Source organism: Pelodiscus sinensis, chromosome 10 (genome assembly GCF_049634645.1).
Source record: "Pelodiscus sinensis isolate JC-2024 chromosome 10, ASM4963464v1, whole genome shotgun sequence".
Taxonomy (NCBI): Eukaryota; Metazoa; Chordata; order Testudines; family Trionychidae; genus Pelodiscus; species Pelodiscus sinensis.
In genome coordinates this window covers 38,734,850-38,749,718 of record NC_134720.1, presented here as the reverse complement: position 1 = coordinate 38,749,718, position 14,869 = coordinate 38,734,850, and the positions used below count along the sequence as shown (strand labels likewise).

The window sequence follows — 14,869 nt, the reverse complement described above, 5'->3', positions numbered from 1 at the left end:
CCCACGACATTCTAAGCAGCAGCGCCACACAAAGCAGCTGACCCTGCGCTTTGTGCGGCACTGCCTCTTTGAAGTATCCCCTTTCTCCTTTCTCTCCCCCCCGCCGCTTGCTGCCTCTAGGCTAGATTTGTTATCATGATCGTAAGTAGTGGAGTGGATGAAATATCTAGATTCCCTAGAACCACAACCTTGTCATGATGGGGTCAGCTCAGCTCTTCCGTCTTATATATAGATAAATTGTGTTCTATGTATTTTGTATGTGTGAGGTTTTTCTGCTAAGACCTTTTAAAAACTAATATGCATATATATTAATAATCTAATCTTGGCTTCGTGAAGTCAGTGGTAAAACTCCTGTTGACTTAATTGGAGATAGGATTTTATCCTAAAGGTTCAGTGATACATTATCAAAGAGTAGGTATAGAAGGTTGCCCCACTGTTTCTGCCAGTCTTCTCTCTCCAATACTAGCTATTATGCAGTGTTTCTTAGTGCCAGTTATCTCCTTACCTCTCATTCACCTCAGAAGGGTCAGCATTTCAGTACATCTATACAGGCAGTCCCCGGGTTACGTACAAGATAGGGACTGTAGGTTTGTTCTTAAGTTGAATCTGTATGTAAGTCGGAACTGGCGTCCAGATTCAGCCGCTGCTGAAACTGATCAGTTTCAACAGCGGCTGAATCTGGACGCCAGTTCTGACTTACATACAGATTCAACTTAAGAACCCCAGGCATCCCCAAGTCAGCTGCTGCTGAAACTGATCAGCGGCTGATTCCAGGAAGCCCGGGGCAGACCAGGGGGACGGGGAGCAAAGCGGCGGAACACGCAGGCAGCGGACAGCCCAGACGCGTCTGGGCTGTTCGCTGCCCACTTGCTCCACGGCTTTGCTCTGCTTTGCTCTCCGTCCCCCTGGTCTGGTCGGATTACGTAAGTCGGATCCGCGTAACTCGGGGACTGCCTGTGTATATATATATATATGTGTTTTATTTGTATAATGATTTGAGAATATTTGAGCTAAAAGGTGCTATATAAAGTTAATTTGTAAAGAAAAGGCTAACATAATAGAACAGAATATGTGTTAATTACAATCTATAATTCACTTGAACAATGATTATGTAGGAAGTTTAGTATTATACGGTTGGTGGGAAGTGGAGGAGTGGAGTTTTTGTTTGGTTTTTATTTTCTTGCAGTGGTGAACTTCCATTATAACACGAAAAAGATTAAAATAGTTTGTTTTTTGCAATTGTGATTTGTTATTTATTGGTATATGCAGGTTATTCAACAGGCCTTGCATCGTCCCCCTAGTTCCGCGGCTCAGTATCTTCAGCAGATGTATGCAGCCCAACAGCAGCATCTGATGCTACAGACTGCCGCTCTACAACAGCAGCACTTAAGCAGTACTCAGTTTCAGAGTTTGGCAGCTGTTCCACAGGTGAGACTTAAACATGTGGTGATGTTCCAATTAGGACACCCAGAACAGCGAGCCATTGTGATACCCCTTTTCCTCAGCAAGAGTGAGTTTTGCTGGAGATCAGACTGCGTGTCTGTTCTCTACCAAAGAAACTTGTCTTCTTCACCAGCAAACTCCTCAAGACTCTGCCAGGTAACATTGCTTTGCAGGTATCATTAGTGAGCTGCAGTTCCCAAGTTCTCTGCAATGTGTGGTCCCTCTGAGGGGACACTCTCAGAAATTATTAAGTTCGTTGCCTCTAAAGAGACAGTGTACATAGTAGTTTGTAAATGTAGCTTAAGATTGACATTTACTTCTGTATAAGAGCACTGAAATGGTTCATAGTAAACAATAGGAAAAGTTTATTAACGAAGAGATTGTACAGGTAGGACCTCTCTGGCCTGGAGCTCTCTCATCTGGCAAGATTCATGGTCTGGCAGGCTGGGAGTCCAGAGGCTGGGACTGGTTGCTGGGAGTGCAGCCAAAATGGGAGCACAGTGGCCAGGAGGCTGGTAGTACCCCCAAGAGAGCCTAGAGGCTGGCACCAGGGGGCCAGAATTGACCTCCCCTTATCCAGCAGATTCTCTTATTCGGGTCTGATCAGGTCCTGAGGGTGCTGAACTAGGGAGGTTCAACTTGTAGTGATACTAAGCAACAGTTGGTATGGTTACTAAGGTATAGTAATATACAAAACAAAGCATACTTTCTATTGATTAAACCTTAATTTTAGCAAGATGCAATCTTTGCCAAAACAGTTTTCTTACTTACATCAGGTTACTAGTATTCGCAACCTTTCAAATGATGGGATCCAACTTTCAGAAGATGAAAGGATACTTTATACTATGTTACCTAAGTGATGAATAGCTAACCGGTCTTTTTGCTCCCCTTATGTTACCCAAAACCCATTGTCTGTGCCCTAAGAGCCAGGAGGGCATCCTGGGGTACAGATTCTATCTTCTGGTGAGCTCACTAACTTTCTTCTTCCATTTGTTTTCCTTTAATGGTTTTGTGTATCTTACATATAAATTTACTTCCATTGTTCTTTGCTTGCCATCAAGAAGGTCAGACAGCCAAATACATATTCATTTGTTTAGGCTGTCAGCTTAGTGTATGCATTGCCTCCCAAGTGCATTATAAGAGGCACACACTTTGTATACAAACTGTACATATGTCACACACTGATTTTTGGGACCAACGTATCATCAGTTTACATATAATACAAAACATAGTTTAGTGACACACATTACCCACAACACACTGTTGTCATAATATGTGTCAGGCCTGACATGAATTACAGTATTACATTGAGGGCTCCCAGGGACATATGTCTAAAACTAGGATGAAAACCATAAACCAGTACTAAATCTAATAACAGCTTTTTTTGTGTGTGTCTAATGATCTCACAGTAATTCATTGTAGTATTTTAATGATTTCATTCTTCTAATTGCTTCTGTGCAAACCCACCTGGGGGGGGGGGTGTTGTTGTTGTTGTTGTTTTTTTGTAAGAGTGTCAGTATATTCCCATCCAATTTTCTGGGTGTTCATTACATATGTTAAAATACACTATTCAGATAATTATGTGGGACAGCAAATGACTTATTGATGTTAACAGGAATAATCCAAACCTCTCCAACTTTCAGTCCCCCTTTACCAAAATCTGGATAAGGGGAAGGAACATAATACTCCTCAAAACAGATAAAATAAAAATAGTGTTTTATATCTTATTTTGGTACTTAATTTTAGTGAGTCATGCTGAGGATTGGCATACATAATAATGTTACAACAGACCTTAAGTTGTAATTCTGAAATTGGAAAAGTGCAAGACAATGGTAAATTCTATTCCCATTTGCAAAGTTTTTAACATTAATCATCACTAGAAGCCTTATCCAATGCTTATGGAAGTCAATGGAAAGACTCTCATTGACCTCCTCAGTTGTTGGAATGGGAACAGTATATTGTGAGAGAGGCAATCATTTTAAATATGGAGAAGTTCGGACATGAAGAGATGAAGACCTCAAGGCTACACAGCTTTATTTTGTCAGACACAGGATTAGGGCTCCGAAGTCACTGGATCAGTCATGTATCCTCTCCACTGAATCATGCTGATTGCCTGAGACAGACATTGAATCATGCTGATTGCCTGAAGCAGATAATTTTAACCTAAAATTCAAATGACTCAGAAGAGGGTAACTGATGTTGCATCCATGTTCAGTAAGGGACCTTGAATTTAAAACAATTAAATATAATCCACACAGGTCTTGACCTCGTAATCCTTACTCATGAGAGTATGTATTAAAACAAATGGGGATGTCTTATGTGAGTAAGCACAAAAGTATTGTATTCTTAATTAGAAAATAGATCATGTTTCCTTGCTGTGCATCTATTTATTAGGTTGTTATCCACCTTGCAGGTAACCCTTCCTCTCCCATCAGCCCCAAAAGTAAAGCAAGCTTGTAATGCAAATAAAAGCAAATAGTTGTAAACAAATTCAAACTTAGCCAACAATAGAAAGAGGAATGAAATTATTAAACAACTGTGACAGGCTGAAGTTGTAAATATTGAGGAAAACCTTCATTAATTTACACAAAGTGCTACTAAAACTTAATTTTGATTTTTGTCCATTAAATGGGTCTCTATAGGTTTTAGTTTTGGTATTCAGAATTATATGGCAGTAAAAATCATCCCAAATACAATTATAGAAATGCACGTGCACTTACAATTTAGAATTGAAAGTCTGATATTCACTACCCTATATTGTGAGAGGTTTTTGTCTTAGCCATAAAAATTTGGTTCCTGCTGAATCAGGAATGCAAAGCCCTGCTGGAGACCGACTTTTTCCCTCTCAGACTTCAAAATATTGTGACCCTTGTGTTTTATAATTTATAATTTAAAAACAATCAGATATTTTTGGATGCTAAGCAATAATGGAGGATGAAACTTGTTTCACAGTTTATGTGATTCCATCTTTGTATTATTCCTTTCTTTTTGTAAAGGGAGAAAAACAAACTAAAATGACCAAACTAAAATGACCAAACACTTTTAATTCTGAAAAGTGTCTTTGGAGCATATGTAATTACTTTTAGAAGATATTTTATGAGGATTTTTAATCACAGAGCAAAACAATTTCATAAAGATTTTAGTGAGGACTGATTTTTACACTTTACCATCTGTAGTCTCTCATGTAAGTTTTAGTGCTGTATATTGTGATAGACTAAATAGCCAGCTCCTTCATTAACACTTTCTTGGTTTTTGTTAGTTTGTGTTTCTTTCATAGGTTATAACCTTGAAAGGTTCTGAGTGCCTTCATGTTAACATGAACTGAGGACATTGGGCATCATGCAGTTTAGGGCCCATAGTTTGGAATGCACTGTGTGGTAAACATATCCCTAACTCTACTGGGTGAAGTTCATTTTCACTGGTAATTTAGAAAAAGGGTAAAACATAATAGGTGGGCTTCTTTTGGCTTATGTAATAAGCAGTGTTATTTAAACATTTTTTATTTCTGCTTAGGTGATATATTTAACACATGTTCTTGCTATTTAGGCAAGCCTGTCAGGTGGGAGGCAGTGTGCATCTCCTACTGGGAGCGTCACTCAGCAGTCAAGCATGTCACAGACCTCGGTATGTAATCAAAGTCCTAAATCCCAGTCTAGTCTTCAGTGTCCTGCAATGCAACTTCTTTTAAAGAAAAACATTTTTTTCATGCTTAAAATAAATAATCTGATTAAAATTATTGCAATGTATTGAGAAGCAAGTACATAAGGCTTGAGACTGTAGTGGTTAGAAGAAAAAGACAAGTTAGGTCATGGAATCCATTCATTAATGTAAGATATAGACCTAAAAAAGAACATCATGTGTTAATCTATTATCCGAACTAGTCTGAGATTTTCAAAGGAACCAAGATAGATAGTTGCCCAGTTCCCCTTTGAAAATCTCAACCTTTATCTCAAGAAAATATTAAGTGAAGTATCTAGGAAGCACTATCTGACATTCAGTTGCAGAATATTTTATAGCTGTTGGCCAGAATTTTAGAACTCAAATGACTAAAATTACATACTTAAATCCATATGACATAGGTAAAATAAAAGTAATTTGCTTTTCAGAACTGCTGAGCAAGCTGAGAGTAGCTCACACCATAAAAGATCAGGCCACTTTTTATTTATAGGCCTAAATATGGATTTAGGCACTTTACTTTAGACACCCAAATGGTAATAATGTTCTTAAAATATTAATTGCTGGCTTGTACCACACGTAATAATTACTCTGTTCATAGTAGCTGTTTAGATTAATGTTTCCACAACATTACCTTTTTTATTATCTATTGTTTCAGATTCTGATAGAGAAACAGTGTTGAAGTACACAAATACCCAGTTATTACCTGTTAATTATAACCCACTATATATAGTGCAGTGGTTTTCAACTTTTTTTCCATTTGCAAATCCCTAAAAATGTCAAATGGAAGTGTGGACCCATTTGGAAATAGTCTACAGACCACTGGTTGAAAAGCACTGTTGTATGGTAACCACAACCTTTCACAGAGCCCTTAGATATAGTCTGCGGACCCCCAGCATTTGACAACTATGGGCATATTGCAAAAATAGAAACACTTTCTTTGCCGTCTACAGTTATACATTTTTGGTTCTGTTCCTTTAAAGCACCACACTTCATTTGCATGACATAAAGTTTTTTTGCAAAGTTATGTTCTCATAAACTACATGTGCTTAATAAGGAGCTATCTGCTTGGTACGCGCCATCTCCATTGCAGCGCACCGCTGAACACCTCTAGTAAATCAGACGCAGAATATTACTAGAGATGGTTTCTGTTAGCCTCCAGTCAGTCTGTTAACTTGCATCTGTCAATTGGAAATGCTGAGGAACAGATTTAAATGTATAAGGTTTAATTTTTCAAAATTTCAGAAGCGTATTGTTGCACCAAATTTCACATTTCTAATTTGTAACACTAAGTATTGTCATTGCGTATTTAAATTGAAAATTTAGATGTACAAACTGTCCAATTAAAGAATATCTGGCCATCTTTTCATATAGATACGCATTCATGATAACTTTATACAGAAATCAGAAGCTATTATACATAATTTTGAATTCTAATTCTGTGAAAACCAACAAAAGAATAGTAAAATTTTAATGTGGCAATGCTGGAAAGTATACAATCTTTGAAGTCTTAACATCATAAGTTTCAGGAAGACAGATTAAACTTTTTCAGTAGGTTCCACTTTTGAATACTGTATGATGGAATAGCTTTGAAAAACTAGATGCAACATATTACTATGCTTGCCAAAATATTTTTAGCCTAATGTTTTTCATAGTTGTGAGCTTAATTTTGAGCTTCAAATATTATTTTTCACTTTGTAATAACTCATTATATTAAACTACTTTGTAGTAAGATTACTAACAATTAGCAGACTACGAGTATTTAGAGAGACCAATACTATCTCACCCACCTTGTTTCTCTAATATCTTAGCATCAACACCATTAAGGGTGAGGCTTGCCAATTAACTGGTTAACCTTTTACATCCCTAAGTAACTCTGATAAATTATCCAGAAAAAAAATAACCTTTTCATTGATTAATGTTGTGTCTTCTCAACCATAATACATTAATTGCTGTCTTCAGTGCATTCATTCTTTATCTAGAACTTCCATTCACTACTCACAAAAATTAAAACACCTGTTGATTCAAAAATCACAGTTGAGCATTTATTACAAATGCTTACATTGAATCAAACAGTCATTAAGGTGAATTATGGATTGTCATGTGAATAATTCACAGTATAAATTTTAAATTGGCAATGTCATGTATGTATTTGTTTGTAATGGTCCTGTCCTGTCCAAAATGATATTCATATAACCTAATTTTTTTTATGTATGCATGCCTCATTAATTATTTAGAGCAGTGGTCTCCCCAACCTTTTTAACCACAAGATCACTTTTTTCAATTTAAGTGCAATGTAAGAGCTACCTCAAACCCAAATACACTTGCCCCACTTCCTTCCTGACCCTTCTTTGAGGCCCTGTCCCTGCTCCACCCCTTCTCCCAGGCCTCACCCTGCTCACTGCATCCCCTTTCCTCCTTCATCCTTACTCACTTTCACCAGGAGTTGGGGTGCAGGCTCTGGTCTTGAGCCAAGGGATTTAGTGTGGGGGGGGGCTCCAGGTTTAGTCCAGGGCAGGGGATTGGGGTCCAGGAGTGAGTTCAGGATGCAAGCTCTGGGAAGCAGTTTGGGTTCAGGAGGACTCACATCTGTGGTAGGTGGTTGGGTGCAGGGGGAGGTTCAGGGCTAGGACAGGGGTTTAGGAAGCAGGCTCTGGCTGGGCACTGTTTAATTGAGATGGCTTCCAGGTGGTGGAGCAGTGGAATTAAAGTAGGCTTCTTCCTGCTGTGGCCCTGCACCACTTCTGAAAGCAGCTGGCATGTACAGCAATGGCTCCATGGTGCCATGTGCTGCCCCTCATCTACAGGCCCTGAACCCACAGCTTCTACTGGTCACTGTTCCCCATTATTGATCAATGGGAGCTGCAGGATTGGTGTCTGCAGGCAAGAACAGCAGGTGGAGACCCCCTGCTCTGCCTCTCTCAGGGGCTGCAAGGACATGCCAGCCATGTCCAGGAGCAGCAGTTACCCTAGGGATATTTACTCCAGCCATGATAGATTAGGCACTCACTACACAAAGAATTAAATTTGAGCGTAAGAGACAGGGCCAGTTCTAATGAATTTGTGGCCCTGGGCAGCTACCAAATGGTTTAAAAAAAAACTGGACAAAAATTTGTCAAGCAAAAGAAAAAAAGGATTGGGGAGTAACGTTGGGGGAGGATTTGGGAGGTTGGACTGAAATGCGGTCACATCCCGCCCCTACGACCAGCTCTGTCGGTGGCCCCTTAAAAATGGCGGCCACGGGCAACCACCGAGCTTGCCCACTCCTAAGACCAGCTTTGGTAAGAGAAATGAAAATTATGAAATGCACAGACCAGTCCAAAACTAACACACTTGGAAAGCAGTAAAAGAAGTAACAACAACCCCCTCACATATGTGTTGGGTCTGCAGATGGGAGTGAAGGGCAGTGTTTGTGAGAATCCACACACACACACACACACACACACACACCCATCCCCTTTGGTCTGTGTGGAGATAGGGTATGGGGTGGGGAAGGAGGGACACCCTGACATCAGCATACCTCCCCTTCTCCCTCCCACACCCTGCACAGCAAGCAGGAGGCTTCTGGGGGGCAGTTCCAAGGCAGAGGGCAGGAGCAGCATGACAGTTGGTGGAGGAGCAACTGAAGCGCCAGAACTTGATAGCTTCTAGGCTAAACCAGTCAGGATCACCTGTCAGAGGCTCTGAGACCTACCAGTAGATCCCGATCTACTGGGTGGTGACCACTGATTTAGATATCCTGGTGAATTATGCCAATGTACAATTCTTTGAAGCTAGTTATCTTTGACACTGTGTGAAAATGTTGGCTCAAAATTTCATTTTTCATTATTTTCACTAATTTACAATTTTATTAAAATACTGTGAATTTCTTCATTTGAAAATGTAATTGTCTGAACTCTTATTTTGTTATTCACATATCACTATAAAGGTGCTTAATCTTTATATAAACGAAATAAACAACTCCTTGTTTTCCAGTCTAATTTAGATAGGCACATCACATGATTATTAAAGTGTGAGAAAAGGAACAGATAGTGTTGCATGTGGATTATTGTTGCCATTGGGTAGAATTGGTGCCTTAAACTAGTGGCAGACTGCACATCATATACATTGCTTACGTTGAGCTATTTCTATTTCATGGTCAATGCAAAACTGAAAATAAAACTTGTGGTGACAAGTAACTTTTCAGTTCATAGATTGGACTGCCCAAGCATGGCTGCATATAAATTGAATCATTATCATGAAAATGTATAATACAGCCACATGAATATTGTATTGCTGCTTATAAAAATACTGTACGAGTTTATACACACAGTAACTGCGTTATTTTGATGAGAAGCAGTAGCAGTCATACAACTCAGATCAAAATAATGTTATAACTTGATTGCTACAGTTGCTTTGATGTATTTCGTAAGACTGATTGACTTTAAAACCTACAATGAAAGGCCATGACCAAAGAAACATTTTTATTTCCTTAGATTAACCTTTCAACCTCTCCGACACCTGCACAATTAATAAGCCGTTCACAGACTTCCAACACTACTAGCAGCAGTATAACCCAACAGACAATGTTGCTGGGGAGTACTTCTCCTACCCTAAGTGCAAGCCAGGCTCAAATGTATCTCCGAGCACAAATGGTAAGTTTCACAAGTTGCAGGGTTTACATTTAATTTTTGAAAGGTTTAATGTTTTTATCTGTTTGCTTTTGTAAACAGTTCAGTTATCTTTAGCTTCAGGCAGTATTGGGGATTTGGTAGCTTATTTTTGTACACAAACTAGTTCTTAGAGCAGTGTGAGCCACAGAGACAAAGGGAATGCTTAGTCCTCGGAGGGCAGAAAAGAGATATTCTGCTTTAGAAACAGCTTGATGTTATTAGTTTGGTGCACTTTGTGCTTAATAAGATGATTGAACATTCATAAAATAGGAAGAGAATGTCTGTCCTTGCTTATTGGATATGTGATGAAACATACTGTAACTGACAGAATTCCCAGTAACTTGTAATGCATTTCTAACATCAGAGTTCACAGGCTTTTGATTAAAGCTTTCTCACATTTGACTAAGAATATGCTTTGATGGAGTATTGCCTCTGGAGACTGAGTTGGGTCTATAGATTTCATTCTGTTAAGATTGATATGGGACTCAGGTGATTTTTGCAGTTTTGCTGGTTGTATTTCCATGCTTTAAAACAAAGGTAGAAATGTAGCCGTGTTAGTCTGGGGTAGCTGAAGCAAAATGCAGGACAATGTAGCACTTTAAAGACTAACAAGATGGTTTATTAGATGATGAGCTTTCGTGGGCCAGACCCACTTCCTCAGATCAAATAGTGGAAGAAAATAGTCACAACCCTATATACCAAAGGATACAATTTAAAAAAATGAACACATATGAAAAGGACAAATCACATGTGTGATTATAAATTGTATCCTTTGGTATATATGGTTGTGACTATTTTCTTCCACTATTTGATCTGAGGAAGTGGGTCTGGCCCACGAAAGCTCATCATCTAATAAACCATCTTGTTAGTCTTTAAAGTGCTAAATTGTCCTGCATTTTGCTTCTGTTAAAACAAAGGGTAATTTTCAAAGTTTGAATAATTCTACAGTAAAAAAACCTGACATTTGTAAATTAAGGAGATTTTAAATATTTAATGCTGTTCCTTGTGTGCAAACACGCTCCTGTCCTGCAGTTAGCTTTGCATGGGCAGACTGCTGGCCTTTTGTGAAGCCTCCCCAAAGGCATTAGGATTCTGCACAAGTGCACAGATTCATCCAGGTAGTGTTCACTGCTGATTGAGGGCCATAGATATTTCTATTATTTTGATACAAAGTATGGCCCAGCTCCTGCAATTACTTATGCACATGCTATGTGCACTGAGCACTCCCTATTGACTTCAGATCTCTTTGTGTAATGGGAGTTCTTGATATCAATGGATTACTTATAGTGCACGGCAGTCTCCGCCTCAGTTTCCTTTTAGTTCCTAGAAATAATCCTTTTACTCTCCAAAGTCATTGGGAACAACAGTCTCACTCTTTTGGATTCTGATTTATTAAACACTCAGAAGAGATGCCTTTTCATGCAACTCCAGGACCAGGGCCCCAAAATTCTCCTTTCTGGGACTATGTGGTTCAAGTCCTAGCCTCCATCATCTGAAAACTCACCTGTTTAGTTCAGGGCTCTTTGCAGCTTTCCTTCTGCAACTGTCCCTTTAAAAGCTTCCTTTAGCAAGCTCTCCCTGATTGGGCTTTGAGCCTTACTTTTGAGTCACTCATCCTCATCATCTGACCACTCTCTTGACCCTTCTTATGTGGATCTAATTATCCTAAACATCTGGGTGGGAAGCCTTTCCTCTCCCACTCCACAGGGCTCTTGGGCCCTAAAATGTACAGTGGCCACGGTTTTCCTCTCCCTGCCCCTTCAGATACTAATTATTCTCTGGGACTATCTACCCAGTGTTTTTGATTTTCCTTTGGCCTTCCTCTGCCATCCCCTGACACCTGGAACAGAGTAACTGGTCCCTCACATAATCTCTTTTGGCCTTCAAGAGCCAGGACTCTGTTACAGAACTCAGGATTGAAGACTTTTTCCTGACTCCTATCCTCAGATTTGGGCCCTCATATGTTTATTGTTTATATTTATGAAACCTTGTTTGCTGAATTAACTGTTCCATGGTGTCATTTTAACAGACATATGGTCAGCTAGTTAAGAGTGGTTAAACTCAACCTCTTTGCCTTTCCTTTAAAAGCATTCTTTCTTGCCTTTTTGCAAGAGGAATTCTTCTGAGGAATATGTGTCTAATCTAGTCTTACTCCTACAAATTATTTTCTCTCTGTCTCTCTCTCTCTGTCTGAATGGGATAATCTGAAATGTTTTTAAAATAATGTTGACAGTACAGGCAGTCCCCGGGTTACGTACAAGATAGGGACTATAGGCAGTCTCCAGGTTACATACAAGATAGGGACTGTAGGTTTGTTCTTAAGTTGAATTTGTATGTAAGTCGGAACTGGTACATATTGTAGGGGAAACTCTAGCAAAACATTTCTCCAGAGCTCAGTTTTATTCTCCCACGCCTCACTTCCCTCAGTCCTTTATTCTCAAGCTGAGGTGTCTGCTGAGAAAAGCCGCTCCGCGTCTCCCTGGTCTACTGGGCGGGGGGGGGGGTGGGGGGAGGAGCGCTAGTTTCGCGTCTCCCTGGTCTGCTGGGGGGAAGCAGCTAGTGCGGGGTTGCCTCACATCGGATCCCTACTTACAAACGGGGTAAGTCGGATCCATGTAACCCGGGGACTGCCTGTATAGGTTTGTTCTTAAGTTGAATTTGTATGTAAGTCGGAACTGGCTCCAGATTCAGCCGCTGCTGCTGAAACTGACCAGGGGCTGACTACAGGAAGCTGGAGGCAGAATTGCTCTGCCCCCAGCTTCCTGGAATCAGCCACTGATCAGTTTCAACAGCGGCTGAATCTGGAGCCTGGGACAGAACAGCTGGGCTGCCAGGTAGGTCCCTGCAGGACCAACCCGGCAGCACCCCAGCTACTCTTCCCCAGGGTCCACAACAAAAGCCTGGTCTGCTGGAGGGGGTGTGCACTAGCTGCGCCCCCCCCCAGCAGACCAGGGACACGGGGAGCAAAGCCGCAGCGGGGTGCCGTGCCTCTGAGGCTTTGCTCTGGGACCCCTCCGCCTCCCCGGCTTTGCTCCAGGTGTCCCTGGTCTGCTGGAGATGGTCCCCAGCAGACCAGGGGCACCCAGAGCAGCTTTTCTCACCCCAAAGGTCGAGGTGGCGGGACCGCTGCGCTCTGGGCGGTCCTGCTGCCTGCAAGCTCTGGGGCGAGAAAGCCCTGTTCGTAAGTGCGGATCCGACGTAAGTCAGATCCGCGTAACTCAGGACTGCCTGTATACCAAACAAAGGCCCACTAGTATTGGAACTAATTTGCAGTCTCAGCACCTGGAAATAGAGAGGACTTAATGTACCGTCTAAACTGTCCCTGGAGGAAGTCCTTGCAGGTCATAACTGAGACACATTGATGGCATTCTGTGGGAAAGCTAACAGTGGTGTTGACTGTATAGTATACTACAAGATTTACCTGGTATTGCTCGGGTCCTTAACTCAGTTAATTTTTGGTTTTTGGAAAGTAAAATGTCCATGTTTCATTTAAATCATTGCTCTGGAATGGGGCTGGGAATGAGGGGTTCAGTATGTAGGCTGCCTCAGGACTGGGCTAGTTCTCTCTCCCCTTCTCACCTCAGCAGCTTGGGGCCAAGTGAGAAGCACTTTTCCATGGCTGCTGCAGCTCCCACAAGCACAGCCAAGGGAAGGGTACAGTCCAGATTTGTCTTCCCCCGTGCTCCCCAAGTACAGTGAGGAATGCAGCAAATTGTGTGCTTTCCCCTCATTCCCTGAGAACGGGGAACAGCCAGCAAAGTCCCCTTATGAATTCAGGAGGAGGGGAGCTTCATTCCTCTCCACTCCCTCCCTCCCCCCTCCTTAATGGGTGCTTGGGGTTGGGAGGCTTCAGGCTTTGCAGTCCTGGAAGGGGAAAAGCACCCCTACCAACCCTTTTCGCCTGCCTGGTGATTCTGTCTTTTCTGCATGATTTTATGAAAAGCAGTCCTATTCCAGGCACATCCTGTTTTCCTGGCACAACCAATCCCTTACCTTGCTTTAAGTTATGATAAGAGGAAGCTGTATACTGAATGTGATTGTTTTACCATTCTGGAGGAGCTCTTGAACAAACACATAAATGGACAGCTAGACAAACTTTGTCAATTATAGTAGTTGTACTTTTAATGAACAGAGGATTTCAATCTTTAGGTTTGATGTTTTTTCAGCTTTCACAAACACTTAATTTGCATACTAGAAAAAGGAAAATGTCATTTATTTGTGTTACGCTATAAATATGATATTCTCTAATTTTGAAGATTAATTTTTAGGCAGTGTATTCCAGTTATCTGAGCAGATTATGAAATGTCAAGATATTTCAGGTTCTCTTGCTACTTCATTCCATACTGTTATCTCACACTGGTTGCTTGAACAAAATACAGGACTATGTAGCACTTTAAAGACGAACAAGATGGTTTATTAGATGATGAGCTTTCGTGGGCCAGACCCACTTCCTCAGATCAAATAGTGGAAGAAAATAGTCACAACCATATATACCAAAGGATACAATTAAAAAAATGAACACATATGAAAAGGACAAATCACATTTCAGAACAGAAGGGAGATGCGGGGGGGAGGGAAAGGAAAATAAATGTCTGCAAGTTAATGATATTAGAGGTGGGGAAAGGTAGATGTCTGTGAGCTAATAGTATTAGAGGTGATAATTGGGGAAGCTATCTTTGTAATGGGTAAGGTAGTTGTGGTCTTTGTTCAGCCCCCCGCGGAGAGTGTCGAATTTTAGCATGAATGACAGTTCAGAGGATTCCCTTTCAAGTGCAGATTTGAAAGTCTTCTGGAGTAGGATGCATGTGATTAGGTTGTTGAGACAATGTCTTTCAAGTAGGAATAAGAAATCCTCCGGAAAAGGCTTTATTTTCCGGAGAATAACGTCTAGACTGGCACTTTTCTCCAGCTTTTCCCCAAGCCGGAAAAAAGCGGCAGCCATGTTAATGCAAATGCCGCAGGGGGGATATTTAAATCCCCCGCGGATTTGCCTATTCCAAAGTCTACATTAGCATCCCTTTTCCGGAAAGGGGTGCCAATGTAGACACAGCCCACTTGTCATCACCTACAACCCCCAGCTTAAACCTGTCCAACACATT

The 14,869-nt window shown here is 41.0% G+C and overlaps 1 protein-coding gene across 11 annotated transcripts in view; it reads left to right on the top strand.

Moving 5' to 3' along the window:
- The window catches only part of PHC3 (polyhomeotic homolog 3), a 117,041-nt gene that overhangs the window by 4,832 nt on the left and 97,340 nt on the right, over positions 1-14,869 (top strand). For all 11 annotated transcript variants that reach the window (XR_012906285.1, XR_012906286.1, XR_012906289.1 and 8 more), the window contains exons 3-5: positions 1,270-1,428; positions 4,990-5,067; positions 9,594-9,752. Coding sequence is in view for 4 of the 11 variants with exons in the window: in XM_075937894.1 (XP_075794009.1) it covers positions 1,270-1,428; positions 4,990-5,067; positions 9,594-9,752 (396 nt within the window). In the remaining 7 variants the exon portion in view is untranslated. The remainder of the gene's footprint in view (positions 1-1,269; positions 1,429-4,989; positions 5,068-9,593; positions 9,753-14,869) is intronic.